The sequence below is a fragment of the Rhinolophus hipposideros genome (genome assembly GCF_964194185.1).
Source record: "Rhinolophus hipposideros genome assembly, chromosome: 7".
Taxonomy (NCBI): Eukaryota; Metazoa; Chordata; class Mammalia; order Chiroptera; family Rhinolophidae; genus Rhinolophus; species Rhinolophus hipposideros.
Window position 1 is genome coordinate 94107176 of NC_138053.1, and position 22604 is coordinate 94129779.

Genomic DNA, 22604 nt, shown 5'->3' on the forward strand with positions numbered 1-22604 from the left:
TCCGAGGAGTTCAGGGAGATGCACAGGATTCCTGTGGAGACATTTTCTCCTCCTGCCCTGACGCCCACCCCTCACGGTAGTTCGCTCCCACCTTCCCCTAAGGAGGATTTTCACCTTAAGCCCTTCCTACCTCGTTACCTCAGTCACCACTGTCGTGGCATGGAATTAACGCCGGTCGTTCGCAAACGGTGAAAGCATTCACAGACTCTATAAAGTGGGAGGGCAAGAAAAAGGTTTTATTCAAGTTTGGAAGAGAATTACTGGCAAACTCCTTTGCCAGGGCAGAGCCTGATAGGCAGCTCCACTTAACTTCAGGTTACCTTTTTCTTATATAGAGAAGGGGGTGTTGGTTAGGCAGGTTTGAGGGCTGACATCCTCCCTGGGGTCTGGTCTGTTTGAAGACGGTGTTATCTCCGGACTCAGCCATCGAGGCCTGGGACTTTAATGTGTCACTAGTAAAAACTGCAAGGAAGTTGTCAATTGCATTCCCGTGTCCGGGCACCTAAGAATTAAGAAATTGCTCTTTTCGAGGTTAGGATTTGTTCATTAATAGGGCATGGGTGGCCTTGAGAAAGGGAACAAACAGTGTTCTTCAGTTAATCAGTGAGGGCAGAAACAAAGAGAAAACAGCTTAATATCAGGATGGCTTTAACTGCAAACAAACTAAGTCTAATTACAGGTAGCTAGATAGTGAGCTATGTGGTGAGTCAAGCTGTAAACTAGCTCAGTCTAACTGCATTATTGATTTGCCTAATTTCACCCTTACAACCACCGAATGCCCAAGCTCCTGGGCATCCATGGTTTCTGGGCTCAGCATTCAAAGGCTATGAATAGCAGTGATCTGCTCCAAAACTTCGCCTTCCTCCTGCCCAGCTCCCTTTCCTTTCCCCTGGGAACCCATGGTCTGCTTTCAGCAAATCCCGATCTCTTGTCATGTTGCTTTAATCTTCTTGCTCTGATACCAGGCTGTCCCTGAGGACATGACTCCCGCCCATTCCCCTGCAACCTCAAGGGATGATTATTTCATTTCTCATCCCCCTCACCCCACATCCCTAGGCTCGGAAGAGGGGGTAGCTATCCTCTTTGCTCCTCGTAAGTCTTTCTAGAAATTGCTCCGCTCGCTTCCCTCAAGAAAATCCCTGGCATCTGTGAAGTAACCCCCACTCCAACAGCCTATGAGCCTTTTAATCCTAAAAGGCTCCAATCCACTGACTAGTTTTCATTCTCCATCTCCTCCCCCATATCTTCACTTTCCTCTCAATCCATGGGCCTCCATGATGTGTCCTTTACACTCCCTTGTCCCTGTCTCCTTCCAGTTACTTTCCTGACCACCCCCATCCACTACCATCTACTCCGCACCTGCCTCAGGGCAGCTGAATGTGGCTGGATTCGTCTTCTCACTTTGAATTCATTGCCTCAACTTGCCTCTCAGCTCCTGGCCACTGGACCACTGCCCAGAGTCAACTTACTCTCCATTTACCTCAAGAATTATTTCACATCTTCTCTTCTTTCCTTTCCCCTTCCTTCTCTTCCTCTTTCCTCTTCTATTCCCTAAACTGCAACTCTTTCTCACTCTCAGGGCATGACCTCACTTCTCATCTAACCGCTCCGGAAAATGTAAGAAAACAAAAGAGAACATCTTTGCCTCCTTGTCACCACATCTAACCCTCTCCTCGCCACATCGGTGGCTGCACAGTCTTTCTGTCCTGTCTTTTCTCCATGGCCGATGACCCCACTGTTCACTGAACTCTATCAACCCCTCCTTTCTTAAGGACTTTCCTCCTGTGGTTTTTCTTTTCCTCTCCTGAGTCACCAGTGTTATCCTTGTGCTGTGTCGTGCCCATGACCGTATAAAATGCTGTGTGCCACAGGATGACAGACCATTTCCCCTTCATCCATTCTCATTATCTCTTGAACCCATCTGAGCTAGACATTTACCAACCTGACCAAAGAAAGTACATTTGTCCCAGTCATGCTGACTTCCATCTTCCCGAGCCCAATGGTCAGTTCTTGGTCCTCCTTATTATTCAGTTGGTCTTCTCCTCCCCCTGTATGCACCCTCTTTCTTAGTCTCACCTGACCTCACACTTTCCTGGTTCTTCTCCCACCTCACTCTATTCCTTCTCAGTATCCTTTGAGTCTTCTCCTACTCTTTGAACCCTCTGAATAAGAATCAGAGTGTCCCAGGGCTCACTTTCTGCTGTGTCCTCTGCTTTCATCTATTTGCACTCGTGGGCAAGGTCTCCATCTGTTCTCTTTGCTTTACATAATATCTACGTGCTGAACTCTAGAATCTTATCTCGAGCGCTGACATCACTCCTGAAGTCCCGATTTGCAGATTCTGTTTTGTCCTCCGTCTTCCCTTTCATTTCCAGCAGGCCTCTCTAACTCCACATAGTCGCACATAGCAGTATCGCTTTCACCTCCTAAAGCCACTTCTCCCCCAGTGTTCTCGGTGCAATAAATGCCACCTACATCAGAAGCATCAAGGTAGGGCTCCCACACCCAGGAGCCAAGTCATCAGCAAATCCTCCCCACAGATGCCAAATCTGCCCATTGCTCATCACCAGCCCCCATCCAGCCAGGGTCATCTCTCCCTCTCTCCAGGGGAATAGCTTCTACACCAGTCTCCCTGTTTCCATTCTACTCCCCCTCAAAACTGTCCTAGATATTCAGAAGGCTTCTTGTTTTCCTGGACCCCCATTGCTCATTCCTCTTTAGTCACAGCTCTCACGAGCCAGACCCTGCCCCACCCCAGGGCCTTCATATCTCCTCTTGGCTTGGAAACCCCAGCCTGGCTTCAGTGTCTGGTTCCTTGTCATTCTCCAGGACGCTGCTGCCATGTTCACTGTTCCCAGAATATTTGGCCAACCACACTCCGTAAACTTGCCACACCACACTCCTACCTGCCTTCCTCACATCCCTAAACCTGTTTCCTTTCAAGCACTTACCAGTATGCCACATCTTAGTATTAATATGTTTCTTTACTTGATTATTGTTTGGCACTGGGTGGCCTATTAAATGCCTAAGACTCAGGTTCCTCCTGTGTAAAATGGAGATAATAATAGTGTCCAGCCCACGGGATTGTTGAGAATATCTTGCCCTGTGGTAAGTACTCAATATGTGCTAGTTAATAGCTTTTAAAATGCCATAATTCTAATCTTGGTTATCCTATCTGTCAAATTGAGTGGGAGTCATGAGAAATAGATAAACAAAGACACAAATATTGAAATGAGTATGAAATTTATTCTTCATTAACTCTTTTCTATTTATATTTGCAAAGATTCTTTATAGAGCATTGAGTCACTCAAAAGTGTAAATATTACCAGAAAAAGTAAAAGCTAAAAGAGTTGAAAATGATTGCCTCTGTGAAACAGAAGTGGGGGTCGGGTAGGGGTCTGCTTTTCTTTGTTCTACTATCTGTGCTATTTAACATATTACTTTGATAGAAATAAACTTGAATTAAAAGAGAAAAAGGAGTGGAAGGAAATACCATGACATCAGGAGATCTCTGAGGGAGCGGGAGGGGGTGGGTTGGTGGATTATTGGCTATTTTTGTTTTCTTCTTCTAAATTCATAAAATGATCCATAATTTATATGGTTTTTATAATGAAAAATAGTACATATGCTTTTCCTATATTAACTGGATATTGGAAGGATTAAATGGAGGATTCATGAATTTTGAGTATGCTCTAAATTGGAAACTATAATTCCTGGGGCAAAGCACAGACCATACAAGTCTAGACTAAATACTCAGGCACAGTCGTGCTGAAGGCTTTGAGCGGGTAGGGATGGGACATTGTGGCCAAGAGGAGGCTGGAAACAATGTAAAGAGAGAAACCAGAAGGCAGGACGCCGCTCTGTATTCTGATCCCTAACACACTGCTCCAGAGAACAAAAGAGGAAACACGTTTGGAAGATGGTTGAAAAGAGGGCCAGAGCCAGACACAGTGGGAACCAGGTAGGCAAAGAATAGACAGTTTCAGGGTCATCCAACATTCTGAGCATGATATTTTCATTTAAATAAAAGCTTCTGGCCGAAGCAGGTTTGTCAAGAGACCACTTATTCCACATTTGGGAAGGAGAGGAAGCATTAAAAGCAGGCCCTGCCATGTCAGGCTTCCTGGAGGACAGAGGAGATGGGTCTCCAGTCACACACATCTCTGTTAACCTTGACGATGGCACACAGCTCCGTGAACTCTTTTGACAGACTGCTGAAATGTTTTGCAAATGCAGATGCTTGGAACGTGGAAATGTCAGGAGGCGACAAATCACTCTGCCTTCCCCACTTAATAGGAGCATGCTGTCTTTGCAGGATGGATGGTCACAGTATCACTTTGTAGCCTCATCTTCAACCATCGAGAGGGATCGGCAAAGGCCCTACTCCTCCTCCCGCACGCCCTCCATCTCCCCTGTACGCGTGTCTCCCAACAACCGCTCAGGTAAGAGACGCCCAGAGCCAGCCAGGCCTGATTCCCTCCTTCCAGCCCCAGGGCTGACCCCGCAGAGAGAGCAGTCCCCATCCCAACGTTTGCAGAAATATCAAATGAATCTGCTTCCTTTTTGTTACAACGGTCACTTTGTGTTACGTACATACAGACTCAGAGCAAATCTCTCTAACAGATTTCTAAAACTCTCTAACCGCTGTCATGTACACGAAATGCATGTGACGGACATTCAGGGAGGAACAAGGATAAAGAAAACTGTCAAGTGTTCGCACATCAGGGTTTTCCATGGACATTTTTCCAACTTAAAATAGTTTGAGTTGCATTTTATTGATTTTCATTGGGATAACAGAGGAGAGGAGAGAGAATGTGCTATTTCTTCCTTTAGGATGACATACATTCAAACTACATCATTGAGGGTGTCATTACCATTCCATATCTGATTAGCTTTTTATTATTGCCTTTAAACCAGCAGATAAATCATTGATAAATTCTTATTACAGTCAACCATAACTGTTAAGTCGTTTAGTTTATTTTTTTCAAATTTCGCCACCTTCCCATTGCTTAAATTTTGAACTAACTTTTCTTATGTACTTGAAAAGATACTTTATTTTTATACACCTTTTCAATCACATCATATGATGCCAACGATTAGAAAAAATTAAGGGCGAAATATGAGCATATCATTTCGTATATACATGGCATATGTTTTATTGTGATTTTAGTCAAAGTGTAAGTTTTTGAAACTCTTCTTTTGATTTCTGCATTTTGGTTCTTGTGAGAAAGAAGGATGGATAAATAATTATGTGTTTGTCCACATGCATGCGCGCGCGCGTGCGCACATACACACACACACACACACACACACACACACACACACTTCTATTTGGCTTTTGTTTAGGAAAAGTTTCTCTTTGCTTTTTGCTGTTCTCCCCCTGCTGAGGAAGTAACGCTTCCTGAAACTGGAACTCAGAGGGCACAGCAGAAAGCGTGCCCCAGCAGAGGCCCCTCTGCCCTCGAGGATATTTGTCCTAAAACTTGACACCGCACTTGACTGTCAGGATAATGAGGAAACTCAGAAATGATTGGGGAATATTTGACTGAAATAAAGAAGCCTCTCCCAGACCTTTGAAAGCTTTTAGTGTGGTGTTACCTCTCTAACGTTTAGTCCCAGACTAGACGAGCGAATAGAACCCTCACCCCGGCAGACTGGAGAAACTTCCACCTGTCTCAGAAGCACGGATGTGGCCTTTTATGGTCAGACTTCTGTAATTCTTAAAAAGGTAAAGACCGCTGAGTCTGGGAAGCACAAGGATGGCATCTTTTTAAAAGCTCTAATTGCTAAGAACCAATCAGCGTGAGGAAGATGGAATGGTGCCAGAAGGAGCAGCAGCCCCTAGCAGGCTGTGAGCATTCTCGCCATTTAGGGAAGGTGCTGCCTGGTATTTCCTAGGCGAGGCACATCCAAGACACCTAATAAACACTTGTTTGCATGATTTGATTTTTCCCCAGAGTATCACCCTGTTTACCAGAGACCACGGTGCATGAGGTCTCAGGAGATAATTACACACTTGATGTGGTTTAATGAACCCCACCATCTGTGCAGTAGTAGATTCTAATTTTAAAAGCTTTGGTCAAGGGGCTCTAAAATATCATTCCTTCGTGATTGCCTGGCAGTGACTAATAAAAGGCTAGCCTTGATGCAGAAAGACCTAGAAGCCAAGGAGCAAAGGCAGGAAAGGGACTCTCCTGGAGAGAAGGAGGGAACGCAGAAGACAGAGAGGAGGGCAGAGGGACGAGGAGGTGAGCAGACGCAGCAGAGCGTGGCCTGAGAACACGCAGGAACTGGACGGAGTCCAGCTGACTTTGTTTCTCTGTCTTCCCATTGGATTTGCACCCAGAGATTTTTGGCCCAACTGGTTTTGGGTGGGACTCAAGCATTTGTATTTTTTAAACTATTCCAAGTAATTCTAATGGGCAACCAGGATTGGCAACCTCTGAGGACTTTCAAGAGCTGAGCAGTGTGCCTCAATTTTATTTTGATAGGTTTGAGAAGTGGATGGGAAGCGTTTCAGGTGTCAGGACAAAATGAACAAAGTCCCATTCCTAGCATTTGTCTGTGACGTCTACTGAGCACCCTGCCTTTTATTCTGGTTTATCCGCACGTCCACTTCCTCACCTGATTGAGAACGCCTCTAGTTCAGAAAGTGTGAAGTGATTCATGTTTCTGTCCCCCAGTGCCTAGCATAGAGATTTGCACGTAGAAGATACTAAGTTTGATGAAATGAATCAAATGACTTAGAGAGTGAAAAGAGAGGTATGCTCAGGGATCAGGCTTACCCAGGGGCTAGAGCTGAGGGACCCCAGGGAGAGTGTGTACAATAAGCTACAGGTAAACTGCGGCTTGATTGGGGAAAGTCTTAGACACTAGGCAAGGAAAGAGGGCTTTATCCTAAAAATCAGGGTTCCCCGAGCCTTAATAATCACCACGTCTGCTTATTAAATATAGATCCCTAGGCCCATCCCCTGAAAATTCAGACTCAAAAGATCTAGGTCGGGTCCTGACTCCCTAAGTTCTCAGGTGAGTCCCAAGGTTCAATGAGTTTCTGAAGCTCGAGCACAAGCAGCTGGGGGAGCAAGGCAGAAGAGTGCTTTGCTGAGCTCATATTGAGTTAGATACAGTTAACTAAGCTCTGGATATGAGTGGCATCTTGAGTATGGAGACCAATGTAAGGACAACCATGGGGCGGGGGGGGGGGGCAGTGCCCGGCTGGATGCCTCACTGCCCGCACACACAGGTATTACTCCACTTCCTCCAACACGTCTCTGCATTAACAGGGCTTAGTTCTTCCCGATCCATCTGAGCTTTCAAGAAAACTAAACCTCTTTTTGTTTGCTTCCTTATACCTCCACGTTCAGCTTTTCCTGTGTTGTGGGACCCGTTTGTTAAAGAAACATGGAATTCCCAGGGAATCTCCTAATCACAACCTATCGTTGTAGAAATGGAGACACAAAGGGGTGACAGGGCTCATTCCCCAGTCTGACAGGCAGTGAGGGGTGGAGGTGCAAGGTGAGGGAGGGCAATTGTTGGGGACATTTATCAAAAAAGCTTGGAGCAAGTTCCATTAGGAAGAAGGGGCTGTCCTCCCACCCTGCCCCCAGCCCACCCCAGCAGGCTGATCTTTGCAGGTTGGATTGTTTCTGTCCCACCCATCATCCTGTGTGGGGAGTTGTTTCGTCTGCTTTCCTTTAAGCAGTTTCTGGATGACGTGGTATTTAAATAAAACTGCATTTATTTTCATCAGGGATTCCTCAATATCAGTGGTAGCTCCTCTAAAACACATCTAATTAATAAAAGGAAGGAAGAAAGAAGAAAGGAAATAAAAGAGGGAGGAAGAGAGAGAGGAAGGAAAGTATAAGGAAAAGAGAAATAAAGAAACCAAGACAGATCTCATTCTTAAAACTGTCCTATACACCTGGGGAGGATTATGTTCCCTCTAGGATGACTCTCTAAGGAAGATGGCTCCACGATATAGTCCTTAATTACCTGCCTCCAAGTTATGTGTCCCCTTAACTACAAAGCACCAGATGATACAGGGTAAGGGACTAGGTAAAGACAAGAGTCCAAAGAACAAGAAAATCAACAGACCCATGCAAACATACTGACATATGTTGAGCCAGGTGTATTTACGACCTTAACTGCTTGTGTGAAAAGTTATCCCTGTTCTGGAATGAGACACAAAAAGTCATCCTTTTGATTTCTTTATGTAGCAAGTGCCCCAGCTTCACCTCGGGAAATGATCAGCCTCAAAGAAAGGAAAACAGACTATGAGTCCACTGGCAGCAATGCCACTTACCACGGAACTAAAGGAGAACACACTTCCAGGAAAGACACCATGACAGGTGAGCTCAGCTTTGTGCATTTCCTCCTCGGAGCTGGTGACTTAACCTGGGACAGGGCAGAGGGCTGGGACATCAGACTTCAGGCCATGCTAGACAGCTCAGCAGGGCTTAGCAGCTAGCCGGTAACTTGAAAGCTTGACAGTGAAGATCCCCAGGAATTGGAGGTGAGGAGATTTAGCTGGAGATGTAAAACCTAAGCATCTTATCCCTGAAAATAGCTCAGAGACAATGTCCGCTACACACATTATCCTCAGTCTTTTCTTTACTACTCCTTTCCCTCTCACTTGCCCAGCTCATAATATTCTGTCACATTAGAGAGAGAAGTCACTGTAAATTTCTTTGTAGTTGGCATAACCCAAGATGGTTTTCAGTATAGCCAAGCTTTGCCCATTAGAATGGAGGGAAAAGAAAGAGGATAAGAAAAGAAGGGGAGGAGGGGAGATAGAAGGGGAGCAAAGGAAGCAGATTTAAGGGAAACCCACAGAACTTCTGTTGAGGCATTTCTCCTTTGGCCTTGAAACCAAACTCCCAAGAAGATACATTAGAATCAATGACCACAGTTCCCTAGGGAGGCATTGATCTTTTATGCTCTTCATCCTTCACTACCCCAATCATACCCATTGTCTCTCCTTTCTCATCAGCTGAGACTATTTGGAGGCCAAAACTGGTACCAGTCACCATTCCTCCAGCATGCCCTGCCCAGCCTAATAATCAGACTTGGCCTTAACTCTCCTTTCACTCTGTACAACTCTCCTTGTCATTCACATTTTTTGTGTCCCCTTCAGACTTTCCACAGACCTCTCCCTGCCCGGTTAGCCCCTCCTTCAAGAAGCAGGACTTGGGGGTACTGAAGGAAAGTCTGGGAGTTATGCCTTGAAAGGAGAGCTGCCAGAGCCATCAGGATCTCTAATGAGGGACTCCACATCCTTCTTTGCCACATGGGTGTAGAGATGGGTCTCTCCTGAAAACAGGCCATGAGGAATAGGGCTGTAACAGAACAGGGCCAGATGGGGCCATTCATAAAACTGGAATGTGAACGACACAACCCTAAACAGACACTGAGACCCTCTTAGCAGAAGAACCTGAAAAGCATGGGGCGCATTTCTCTAATATTAGTTAGGTGTAGACATTCAGAGAGGCAGAACAGAGAAATTGGATGATGTATTGAGGTGTCTTCCAGACCAGGATGCCTGAGAAGTTTTTTCTAATGGTAAATGTATTGACCCCACAGGCAGTGTTCTCCATGCTAAGTCTGCAGGGCTGCTTAAAGAGAAGCATAGTAAACAGACGTTCTTGGATCCCCACCCCGATGTTAGAACTCTGCCTCTATGACCCTGCAAGGGGCTGTCTCACCCTTCCTCCTGGACTGTCTCAAGAATGGGGGAACTGAGCTCATTATATAGGACATATTATTCTCATGCACTATTTTTCCCCATCAGTGTTGCCCCTGTCGTAGATGAGCATGAACAAAGGAAGTTATGAATTTAGATGCTGGTTCCCTAGAGTCAGTACATTCAGAGGACAATCTAATTTGTACTGATTACTCCAGAGTAGCAGTGACACAAAATTCACCTGACCCAGTCACTTTGTGATTATTATTGCCCTAGGTACACACATCACTGGCAGTCTGATGACAAATTGAGATTATAATGACAAGAATCATTGTGAAATTGACCACATTATTATTTAAGTTTAACTTTAACTTTCTTGCCCAGTGGAATGAACTATCCAGAAAGCTTTGAAATGTGGGTGTGTTTATGTTGAAGTAGTTCCAATGGTACATGTTCATGCCCAGCACACATAATAAAGTAAAAAATAAAATCTGTTATGTTTCTGATGTTTAGTTTCCCTAGAAAATATCAGGGACCTTGACAACTCCAGTATTGAGATATATGCAAATTTTCAAACTTCTGTAGAGGCTTAAACAACGTTGCTCTAATTTACTTAAAAATGCCATGTAGTACTACACTATCAGTCATGTAGGAAGCCTAGAAGCACAGTAAGGTCTTTACTGAATAATATGTTTAGACAGGAAGGCTCCCTTGAAGCCAACACAGACTGTGTAAAAGGTAGTTGTTATTATCACATTGCTGGTGGTGACGGAGGAGGTATTGATGGTGATGATGGTGATGGTGGTGGTAACGGAGGAAGTAGAGGTGGTGATGGAGGAAGTGGTGATTGTAGGAGTGTTGGTAGTGCGGATGGTGGAGATAAGGGTGTCAGTGTTGCTGGTGAGACCCGTAGTGGCATGACTAAGTCCCCAGCCAAGTGGGTGGGCGCCAGCATTTCACACAGGAGAGGATGGATTGCCAGCCTCTGCTCCGCAGCACTTCATCAAGTGCCCACCACTTACTTGAAGATCACATTTCTTATCACCTCCACATCAAGAGCAGTACTTCTTCTCATTCGCCAATAAATCCGGGGGAGACTTCAAGTTCTCTGCATTGAAAAATATCTGAAAAACTGCCACTTCCTTGTATCTAAGGCATCAGAGGATGTCCTACCATTTTCCCCAAAGGAAACATTCCCTCTGCTGTGAGAAAACCAGGGGAAGCTTCATCCTCAAAATGCAATACGGGAAAATTTAAAGTGAAAGCAGTTCTTTGCCTTGGTTATCATCTCACCTACTAGATCTTAGAAATTCAGATCCATTTAGGTTTTTAATCCAGCCTTCCCTCCACCCACCTTTTCTGGATTCATTTTCCAGCTTAGATGGAGTCTCTTAAAATGTCTTCTCTCTTTAGTGTTTCCTGCCACTGAGGAGCCCTCAGAAAACCAAAGTCAGCTGTTCACTCAGGCATGCAGGATTGTTATAGCTTTTTCTTGCGGTCACGATTCCCTGGGAACATTACCTGTGCAGAAGCACGCATCACAGGAGAGCTGTGTGATCCCAGCACCTACACGGCCTGACTTTAAAATTCACCTGGGGATTTTGTCCTCCCGTCTGAGCTTCCCAAATGCCTTTACATCAAGCGGTCTGTTCTGTTCTCATCAGTGTCTCTCTTATGCCTTTTGAAGCCATTCTAATCTTCAATATGTTGATTCAGTTGGAAATTGAAGCCTATAGGAAAAAAAAAAAGAGGGCCAGCCGGGTGGCTCAGGCGGTTAGAGCTCTATGCTCCTAACTCCAAAAGCTGCTGGTTCGATTCCCACATGGGCCAGTGGGCTCTCAACCACAAGGTTGCCAGTTCAATTCCTCGAGTCCCGCAAGGGATGGTGGGCTTTGTCCCCTGCAACTAAGATTGAACAGGGCACCTTGAGCTGAGCTGCCGCTGAGCTCCCAGATGGCTCAGTTGGTTGGAGCGTGTCCTCTCAACCACAAGGTTGCTGATTCGACTCCCACAAGGGATGGTGGGCTGTGCCTCCTGCAACTAGAAAAATGGCAACTGGATCTGGAGCTGAGCTGCGCACTCCACAACTAAGATTGAAAGGACAACAACTTGACTTGGAAAAAAAAAGTCCTGCAAGTACACACTGTTCCCCTTCCCCAATAAAATCTTAAAAAAAAAAAAGAAAGAAAGAAAGAAAGAAAAGCATTTTGCTGTGAGTCTGCTCTGAGCTCAGACATATAGGGACAGATTCCTTTGCAGGTATCCTGGCATCTGGGACAGAGTATCTGTAAAGACACCTGCTTCATGTGTCTGCACAGGCCAGAAGTTCAGTCTCAGCTACACAGACTCCTCTAAACAGGTGAAGTGGCCAAAGAGCAGGAGAAAAGCTCTTTGTTTCCAGTAGAAACATCTTTAGCTCAGAAGCCACAAACATGACAGGGGCCAAGGCTATAGCAGTGCTTGGTCTATCAAATAAAAATGAGTTTTATCCTAACAGAAAAAAAAAATTCACCTTTGTTGTTTTTGAAGTGACATTTTCTATCAGCACAGTATAGCTCTGAAGGAAGATTTTCTAAGGTTTACTCATTCATTCGTTCACTCAGCAAACAAAGCACTCATTCTGTGAACATCCACTGAGGCCAGGCATTGTCCCAGATGCCAGGATACCTGCAAAGGTGTCAGGACAGACCGATCTCTGTCCTCCTGGAGCTTCTGCTCTCCTAGGTGAAGGTAGGTAACACACAAGCTAAACAATAAACACGCTCACCAACAAGGTAATGACACATGGCTAAGTATCACGGAGAAAAGAAAGGTCCTGAGATAGAAGGTGCCAGATGGGCAGGGTTACTTTAACTGACACGGGCAAGGTGCAGACATTTGAGCCGAATCCTATCCTCCAGCAAGGAGAGGCAGGTAGCCCAGGGTCTCGGGGAAGTGAGGTCCAGGGAGCAGGATCAGCAGTGCGACATCCTTGAAGCAAAACAAACCTGGCAAACTCGAGCAAGGAACATGGGCCAGCACAGCTGTGGCTCCCCAAAGAAGGGCAGGAAAAGCTGCAGAGGTTAGGCAGAGGCCAGTTCATTTGGAGCCTCGTAGACCGTAATGGGGAGCTTGGCTTCGACCATAATCCCAGACAGGGCACTGAGCACTATAAGCAGCGGGAGTGACCTAATCCAACATGTCTAACAAGATGCTCGCTCAACTGTTGGGAAGAAGATGGACAAAGGAGCAGCGTTGGGCAGAGCGGAAGCTGGGCAGTCGCAGAGGATTCTGTAAGAGTGATCCCGGCAAGAGATGGTAGTTTTCACAGTACTATAGAGACAAGAGGGACGTGTATTCAACCAGAAAGTCTGTCTGAGTAGTCTTTAAAATTGAAAATGGGCTCTCGGCCCTCACTTCCCAAGTAAAATTTCCAAAAGGAGTTTTATTGCACAGTTATGATGGGCTTTTAGTAATAATCATGGGTGAAATGGTAGGTTACCCTGACTTTGTGTCAGGAGAGGCCTGTGTCTGTGAGACAAAAGACAGTGTGTCATCCTATTTCATTATTCCATAGACACTGGAAGCAAAACATAAGCCCTTCTTTATTTCTAGAGTGTTTTGTGCCCTAGTGACCCTCGACAAACATTTTCAAAGCTTTCTTTAATCAGATCTTAGAGTTGCTATGAGGGGAGTGGTCCCCTGGGCCCTTCCTCTGGGTCTGTGGCTCGAGCCTGGAGGGTTCCAGCAGAGGAGGTGGGCAAAAAGGCACCCTCCCCAGGCCTGTGGAAGTAACTGGAAAAGACCTTCCTTCCTTTCAACTAGACCTCAGGCTGCTCACCAGTCTGCGGCGGGGAGGGGCGGGGGTTGCCTCTTATCTCTGTGTCTAAAGGGATTCCACAGCCACAGACGCCCAGACCCCAGACGCGCAGGCTACAAGCAGGTGGTGCTTCCTGCCTGTCCTTTGGGCCATTGAGAAATGACCTGTCTGAAAGATGATCAAGCACTTCTGTGAGCTTGAATTCGAAATTTCATTCTTGTCATTCTCCAGCTAAAAACTAAGCTGCTGATACAGATTCCTTCATGCTTCAGTGCAGGTGACAAGCTTTTATTATCCGCCAGTTTTCACCAGAAAGGAAGGCAATAAAACTTGCAAAATGACCATCTGTTTGTCACACCTGCCCTGACCCTGTCTAGAATCTGTACATTATTGCAAGAGGCTGACATGCTATGGGAATTTTAGAGGACTGTTCTTCTTTCTTAATATCTATATGCAAAAATGAAGTGTCCGGGGCCAAAGGAGTTCTTCCACCTGGAATGGTCCACGAGAAAGGTTGTTAGGGCAAGAACTTGCCTCGATAACCATTAGTCCCCATTTGAGATCTTGATTTCTTTGCTAATACTTGTGTTTCCCTTTTGCTTTCAGCTCAAAATACTGGAATTTCAACTTTGTATAGGAATTCATATGGTGCACCCTCAGAAGACATCAAACATAACCAGGTAAATGAGCTGCAGAACGTTTGTATGTATTTTCCCCTCTGACTCATGGGAATTATGCGGGCATTGTAAAAATCAGTTAACTTCGACGTGACATGCATAAAGAACAGAAAAAGAAAAGAATGCTGCTCTTCTCTCACACGTCACACGGAATCCATGTGGGTGGCGGCCGTCATCAGAACAGCCTCAAATTGACAACACTCTCAGACTTAGTACAACCACACGCCTTGTCTCGTGGTGGAAAGCAAGTTTCCTCCTGTGATGCAAAACTTAAAGAAGGAAAGCAAGCCCCATTTATACAAGCGGAAGATGCTGGTTATGAGACAAGTTATCTGAGTACTACGCCAGGTTTAAGTACCTCCTGTAACCCAGCCAACTCTTATTCGGAAGAAAGCATTCATTATGTGTGGTAATTACAAGTGAAACAGATACATCAACTTCCATATGAACGACTAAATAGGATGCAGTTTAAACTGCTTACTATTCGAAGTCTAGTTGGGGAACCACCAGCATCACCATGAGTTTGCTAGAAATGCAGAAGAAATTCTCCTCTGGCCCTAACCCTAACCTATCCGAGGTCTTCTGCATCAGACTCACATTTTATCAAGGTGTCTAGGTGATTTTTGTGCATGTTCAAGTTTGAGGAGCTCTGGAATGGTAGGTACTTAAAGAACCAGTCTAAGTTTGTATGTGTGTGTGTTAATCGGCCAACATTCATCAAAGGCTCATTTTGTCCATGGTTCTATGGGTACTGTAAAAGCCAAAAGGCACAGCCTCCGCTCCTTCCTTGATGGACAACTTCATATTTTTTTCCCTACTTTGGTGGTCATCACAGAAGGACTGACATTTCTCATACCTGTTGACTACCAGCAACAGTTGCCAGAACTGGCTTCCTGCCGATGCCCTGGATTCCTGCCATCTGTCAGGAAAGTCAGGCTGAAAGATAAACCTGAAACCTGGTTGCTTGATCACAATATCCAGATGAAATTTATCATGGAAGGACAGTGGCTTGTCTTTGAAAATTTCTATACATCCAGAAGGGCAGCATCTTCGAAAAGGAAAGGGACCCTCTTCTAGCAGGTAGAATGTCCCCTGCAGGGCCATTTCCAAGGGAAGAAGGTAAAGGACACAAAATCTATCTCCTCGATCTTAAATTATGTTTTTTCTTTAGTCCACCATCAACAGGAGAAATGAGAGTGGGTAGAGGAAGTATCCTTTTGCCCTCGATTTTTCAGTCCATGTACAGCTGCTCCTGAAGACATCTGGTGTTGCTAGCGACCCCCTGGTGAAAGCCTGTACCCTCCAGCCTGCCTGAGATGTCAACTAGTAGGCTAACATCTACTCAGCCTCCCTCAGTTCTGGTTGTTGCTAAAAGCAGAGAGGCCAATGAATAAATAAATCGGGGCATGGGCTCTACATGAGAAATCACCACGGGTGGCCTCCAACTATTCACATTGTCAACATGCCTGCCCAAACATAACGGAAAGTAGAAGCAAAATATGTTGGAAATGCCAATTCTGTTTATGAAAATTAATCCTTTTTAGCAAGTAGCAATTATAATGAGTGAACCATCTCCAGCTCTTAAAGATACTTATCAAGATGTGATAGGACCCAGATTTGCACCCACGAATGCAAGATTAGTCTTTAGTTTAGGTAAGTCGAGACAAGTTCATGACCAGAATCGGCTTGTTCTACACCAGCCTTTCTCTCCATGGAATTCCACTATTGTTGGCAATGAAGAAACGCCCTGGTGTGGTCCAGGGGTCCTTGGCATCTCACAGAGTGGCTGGCTGCAGGAGATTCCAAAGGACTGCCTGCAGTCTAGATTCAGAGGACAGTCCGTAATGGTTCTCGGGGCACGTTCTTTTCACCTAAGTCCATTCTGAGCATTTAAGCAAATTAGAATTAATGTGCTAAGATGGCATCTCTGCTGTGAGAGTAAGCTCAGCCTACTGTAGCCTTTTCCCATGGTACCCCAGAAGGTACTCGACTCAGCCTTAGTGTGAATGTCAAGGCCACAGCATCTCACGAAAATGCAGCTGGAACCCAGTCTGGATGGGTACCGAGCTCTGCACCCCTTGTCAGCACAGGGAGACGTTGTCAGCAGGCCACCGGCAGAGCTGAGTTCTATGGCAACCATTTAGTGCCATCGTCATTCCCTCGGCAGGTCCAGCAAAGGGAAGGAGGCAATTAGATTGTTAATTCCATTCTAATATCAAGAAACATTTTTAAATGTCAACCAAAGAGAGTTGTTTTTTCCCTTAAAATATTTCCAAGGAAATCATTATGACACCCCAATGAACTTGGGGGGAACAGAATAAAGTGTTCTACTTATTTTGGACTCTGTTATTAGAATAAACTTTGGCTCTTGCAGCTTTCCCTCTTGGGAACTGAATAAAGGATGACCATCCTAACCATTGGAAAGAGGAGGCAATTTGGTTCTCTTCCAGTTGGATGATTCTAGAGACGACCTTGAATCTGAGTCTCCACAATTCAGATTCTCTGGCCATGTGGGTATGCCTAGCCATTCCAGATGGAATGTTTTCATTTTTGGAACTTTCCTGGCCAAAAGTGACCTCACAACCTCTCAGCTGGTAAAAAGCCATAGTTTACCCAGGAGAGGTGCTCTGGGTCCATTCAGTTTGATTGTCAAAGCTGGTCCTCTACTCTCCTGGGTGCTCTACTCTCCTGGGTGTCCTTTGTCACTCACTAGCTGGGCCTCATGAGCTTCAGCACACGGAAAGGACAACAACTCAGCTTAAAGAAGTGATTCCAAAAGAAACCGATTCTGAAAGAAACCGATTTCAAACGGATCTCTGAGATAAGGCAAAGGACAGTGCAAGCTGAGAAGGAGACAACCCGATGCATGACAAAACGAGGTCGGGGCCTGGACAATAGCCGCGCACCAGGCTTTCCATGACTCAGCGGAAAAGGAGCCGGGCATCTGCTCAGCTGTGGTGCTCCCCGTGTGACTACCTCAGACTCCATTCTCATTTTTAGTGAATTCCAAGATTAAGGCCACCTAGCAGAAACACCTGTTAGTGTGAAATAAGGTTTGTGACCGTCGGTTTTTATGTCTGGGGTCAACAGGTCACAGACGTCATGAAGTTTAAGTTAACTACTTAAACGCTCCCAAAATTCCTATTGAGTTCCTACCAGTCCATTCCATACTTACAAAGAAATATAGCATATTTAACTGTATACTGTGTTTCTCCAAAAATAAGACCTAGCCGGACCATCAGCTCTAATGCATGTTTTGGAGCAAAAATTAATATAAGACCCAGTATTATATAATCATATTATATTATATTAACATTATATTATATTATAACTATATAAGATACGGTCTTATATTATAGTAAAATAACCAGGTCTTATATTAATTTTTGCTCCAAAAGATGCATTAGAGCTGATTGTCCAGGTAGGTCTTATTTTCAGGAAAACATGGTACAGACATGTTCATGCGTATTGGAAGATTAAACAAAAAAGAATGTGTTAAGTGTTGGATGTAGTGCCCACCGAAATAGAAAAACAGTACATTCTGGTTCCCTCCCTGTGTAATTTTTCCCAACCTCCCTACTCTAACCCCTTGTACACTCTGTGCTTGGTTGACAGCATGATGTCTCAGTGGAGAAGTTCAGTGTAGCTCTTCAAGGAATAGCAAAGGGCCCCTTAACTTACCCAAGTAACATGGCAGACCTGGGCTTAGCAACGTTGAATTGTAGATGCTGCAGATTCGTTCCAAATGTCCCCCTGACGGTCAGGCTCTCAGGCTGATAAACGTCTATGCTGTACGGATCAGGTAGACAGAAACCTCATTCATTCAGCCGCCGCTCACTAGACGTGTGACACATCCTGGATGGTAGCTGTGATTAAGCTCACTTCTTTGAAGAGCAGGTTGATTACTAGTATAAATCAATTACATATAGAAGAGGGAGTTTCACGAACTTGAGAGAATTACGTGCAGGCCATTACAAGCATTCATTTACACACAACGTGCTAATTACAAATCATTATCTATTAACTAAGACCAATTTCTGGAGGATATTTCCATGCTGAACCCTAGTTAAATTAATAGGGAATTACTGAATCGGCTCAAAACTGATCTAACTGTTTCTTTAAGGCTGTTTTATCATTCACACCAGACCTCCTCCTTGGTTATTGCACTTGAGCTGAGCTTTGTATATACCTGAGTGCACTAGCTGTGGTCCTCACTCCGCGCCTTGAGAAAGTCTGCTCATTTCAGGGGCATGGTGCTTGGAAAGGGATCCCCGAAGGGAACGGGATAGCTAGGCCCTGCCACACACACAAATGCTAATTGTCAGTCCATGAACACACTGTCTTACTGTCTTTATAGCCAAGCTGAGGGAGCCGTTCTTGACTTCACATTTCTCAAAGGCTTCTGTGATCCCTTTAACCTTCAAGGTCCCCTACGTCAGACAGTGACCTGCAGAGGACGAGACTGCAAACAGGGCACAATGAGGTGGGCTGGGGGTCCCGGCACTTCCCGGAGGGGTCCCAGAGACCCCTCCCACTAACCAAAGGCTTCATCATCCCACAACATTCTTGAGTTCCATCAAGTCGTAATCAAGTTAGAAACGTGTTGGTTCTCCAGAGTATGTTTGGAGTGCGTTCCCTTTTCATCACGTGCCTCTCTGTGTATCTCTCTAAGGCTGTGGTGCCTGGTCACTTCGGCAAGTGTAACGGAATGGCCTTACTACCAGGAAGCCCATTCCTCCAGGCAGGCAGTGATCACAGCCCACCCCAGGGCAGGAAGATGTCTGAGTGACCGTTAAACCTCATATATCTTCACTATCCCTTTGTCTGGGATTGCAACACCCAGATGTAATAGAGAAAATGCTGGGAACATGAACATCAACCACTTGTGTTCCATAGCTTCTGGTGTGCACCTCTTTAAAGAGTTATCCAGTAAAACAGTGCAGCTGCTCCGTCAGTTTGACGATTCCTCAAAGTTAAACATAGAAGGACCACAAGATCCAGCATTTCCACTTGTAGGTACCCCATAAAATTGAAAGCAAGGACTCAAGCAGATACTGGTACCCCCATGTTCATTGCAGCATTATTCACAATAGTCAAAAGGTGGAAACAACCCAAGTGTTCACTAACAGATGATGGAGAAACAAAATGTGGTTTCTCCATTCAGTGGAATATTATTCAGCCTTAAAGACAAAAGAAGGAAATCCTGTCACATGGATGAATTTTAAGGACATTCCGCTAAGTGAAAGAAGCCAGTCACAGAAAGACAAATACTGTATGACTCCACTTATACGAGGTATCTAGAATATTCAAATTCATAGAGACAAGCAGTAGCATGGGGGCAGAGGAAAGGGGGAGTTTTTGCTTATTGGGGACAGTTTCTGTTTGGGATGATGAAATGGTTGTGGAAATGAACAGTGATGATTACACAACACTGTGAATGTACTGAATGCCACTGAATTCTATGCTTAAAAATGGTTAAAATGGTGAATTTTATGTTATATATATTTTACCACAATAATAATTTTTCAAAAACAATTATCTGGAATAGTAGCATGTGGGTGCAGACACCAGTTTTTAAAAAGAATGGCCATCAGCAGTGAGCAGCCTTCGGATAAGTGTCAGATTGATGCCTGCCTGGCGGACGTTCATAGCCTTGACTTTGAAGGAGGGTTGAGCGCCTTGGCAACAGAGGAGGTTAGACTCAGGGGAAACGAACTAACCAGGTGGGCCCTCTTCTCTGTGCAGGTTTCAGCACAGCCAGTCCCACAGGAGCCCAGCAGAAAAGATTATGAGACCTACCAGCCGTTTCAGAATTCCACGAGAAATTACGACGAGTCCTTCTTTGAGGACCAGGTCCACCATCGCCCTCCCGCCAGCGAGTACACCATGCACCTGGGACTCAAGTCCACCGGCAACTATGTCGACTTCTACTCGGCTGCCCGTCCCTACAGTGAACTGAACTATGAAACCAGCCACTACCCCGCGTCCCCCGACTCCTGGGTGTGAGGGGCGGGTGGCACGCGGCGCTCCGGGAACAGTGCATGTGCATGCGTACCACAGACATTGCTTTTTTATTTTCTCCCCTGCAAATTTTAGTTTGTTAAAGCCTGTTCCATAGCAAGGCTATGTAAGGAGATATTAAGAGCTCTTTTAGAAAGCTAAATGAATCGAAAGCTAACTTGGACGTCCATGGAAAGCTAAAGGGATCCTAAATACGACATATTGCGACACCTTTCTAGTTCGAGCTGTAGAGTATTGAGTGTGGTGTGTATCGAATGTGGCTGGAAGCCGCAGAGGCGGCCATCGGGGTGGTGGGTTGTGAAGGTTCGAAGCACAGAGGCAGCAAGGGCACACACTTCAGAGGGACGGCTTCTCACGCTTTGTTTACTCTCTTCATCCGTTGTGATTCTAGGCTTCAGGTTGCATTGGGGTTCCTCTGTACAGCAAGATGTTTCTTGCCTTTTGTTAATGCATTGTTGTAAAGTATTTGATGTACATTACAGATTAAAGAAGAGAAGCGCATTGTGTATATTACACCAATGCCACAGTGTTTCCTCATCTATGGTTCTAAATATTGCTTCAATCTCAAACTTTTGAAAGATGTATGGATTTCCAGTTTTTCTTTTCTTTTCTTTCTCCCAGTATGTTTTAACAAAACAAAAAAAAAATGGGATAAAAAGGAATATTTAGCAGTATTGTTCGTTCTGATATGTGAACTTGTTTGTGGCAACTAAGCGAGGCATTCAGCAGTTTCTGACAGTTAACATACATCATTCCACACTCCTTGTCAACAAAGTGCTTTTTCACTGCCTAAAATTTTAGATGTAGATATTTGAAATAGATTTTTTCATTTATACCAGTTTTCTTTATGATGATACAGTGTTAAAAAGAAAATAAATTACAATTGATCTGTCATCCATATTTGCTAAGAATGTCTATTTCCAAGGACCTAGCTTACAAAACACACATTCCTGCTCGTGTGTCTGTGCGTGTGTGGGTGTGCGTATGTCCATGTATGTACAAAAAGGACCTGTGCGAGATTTTATTTTGACAGAAGCTATTTCATTTGCTGTTCATCCTGTACAAGCTTTGTTTTCGGTTTTCAGTATAAATGTACATCAGTTTGTTCCTTTCGTTCTCTATCTACTCTTCTGACCATCTAGTGACTCAGGATATTAGGCCAGTTGAAGTGAAGTTATAGGATTTTTCACACATTCAGTCATTCTCGAATACCAACTCTTTCTACAGGTCCACTTCCCTCCATCTTTTATGCCCTCAGAACATGATAAACCATGGTCAACTCAATAATTTCACTTTGGGGCCAATTACTTGAAGTATCCACAGAAAATGTAAACGGCTCGCCTTATTCCTCCCCAAACTTTTTGTTCATGTGGCAGGGAGCAGTAGACAGTGACAGATTAGATTATTAAAATTGAACTTGAAGCGAATGTTAGAATAGTGGCTAACAGAGCTAAGAAATAAGGCTAACCATTTCAAAGAACACGGGCTGTGGTTAAATTAGCTTTGCTCTTTAGATGCAAGTGACTGAGGCCAATAGGTGCCTAGTAAATGTTAACTGTTCTTGGAAAAAAAATAAAAAACTAAATAACAAAAGAAATTGGCTGCCATCTTCCTTTAAAACTTGCTCCCCTTCACTCTACGTAGTGTAATTCAGCTCAAAGTCTAAAATCACTGTTACCTTCTCCAAATTTAAAAACAATCAAAAGATTTTTTTTGTTGTTGATCATGCATATTTTTGTGAATGACAAGCCAACTTCCAGAATACAGCAGTAGACAGACATTTCCACATGAATCATCCTACAAGTCACCTACACGTTGGACCCTGTTGCACTGTTTGCTATAGGACTCCACATTTCTGGGTTCCCTCCCAGGAGTGTTCCCGTTCCTAGAGAGAGATAAATATGTAACATCAAGCATAATGTTTCCATTTCATCGGTGTCATAGAATGAGACAGTAAAGTTCAACTAGGTAGAGACTGGTATAGACATGTCTTGTCTAATAGCTGCTTTAACTTTTCCAAAAGCAAACAATAGGACATATTCCCAGTTTGAGTTGTGCAGGGGGAAATTCATGCATGTGTTAAAAGAAAAAAATTCCTTCTATCAGGAATTCCACAATTCCTTCAAGATTTTGAGTCTATGCATGACTTACATTTGCAACCCTTGAAGACCAAGGATGTCTCTGCTGCCTGTGAGCCTCTGAGAGCACACAGTGTGCCATGCTGGGGTGACCTAACTCAGCCGGGAGCCTGTGGCATCAGACATAGACATAGGAGAAACAAAATTATGTAATTACCGCCTTCTCTATTTCCACAATCCCTAGCCCCACACCTTCTGAGGTGAGCTAATCAACACAGGCTCCTGGCTCCTGTTGAAGATAAAGGGCATCTAAGAACATTTGTGACAAATGAAACATTACTACAGACGAA

General features: G+C 44.6%; 1 protein-coding gene across 5 annotated transcripts in view; it reads left to right on the forward strand.

The window, feature by feature from the left end:
• CTNND2 (catenin delta 2) overlaps positions 1–21070 on the forward strand; it is an 840835-nt gene extending 819765 nt beyond the window's left edge. For all 5 annotated transcript variants that reach the window (XM_081054244.1, XM_081054243.1, XM_081054241.1 and 2 more), the window contains 4 exons: positions 4316–4442; positions 8217–8348; positions 14085–14158; positions 19901–21070. In XM_081054244.1, coding sequence (XP_080910370.1) covers positions 4316–4442; positions 8217–8348; positions 14085–14158; positions 19901–20161 — 594 coding nt within the window. In that variant the 3' untranslated portion in view covers positions 20162–21070. The remainder of the gene's footprint in view (positions 1–4315; positions 4443–8216; positions 8349–14084; positions 14159–19900) is intronic.
• Positions 21071–22604: the final 1534 nt, after the last annotated feature.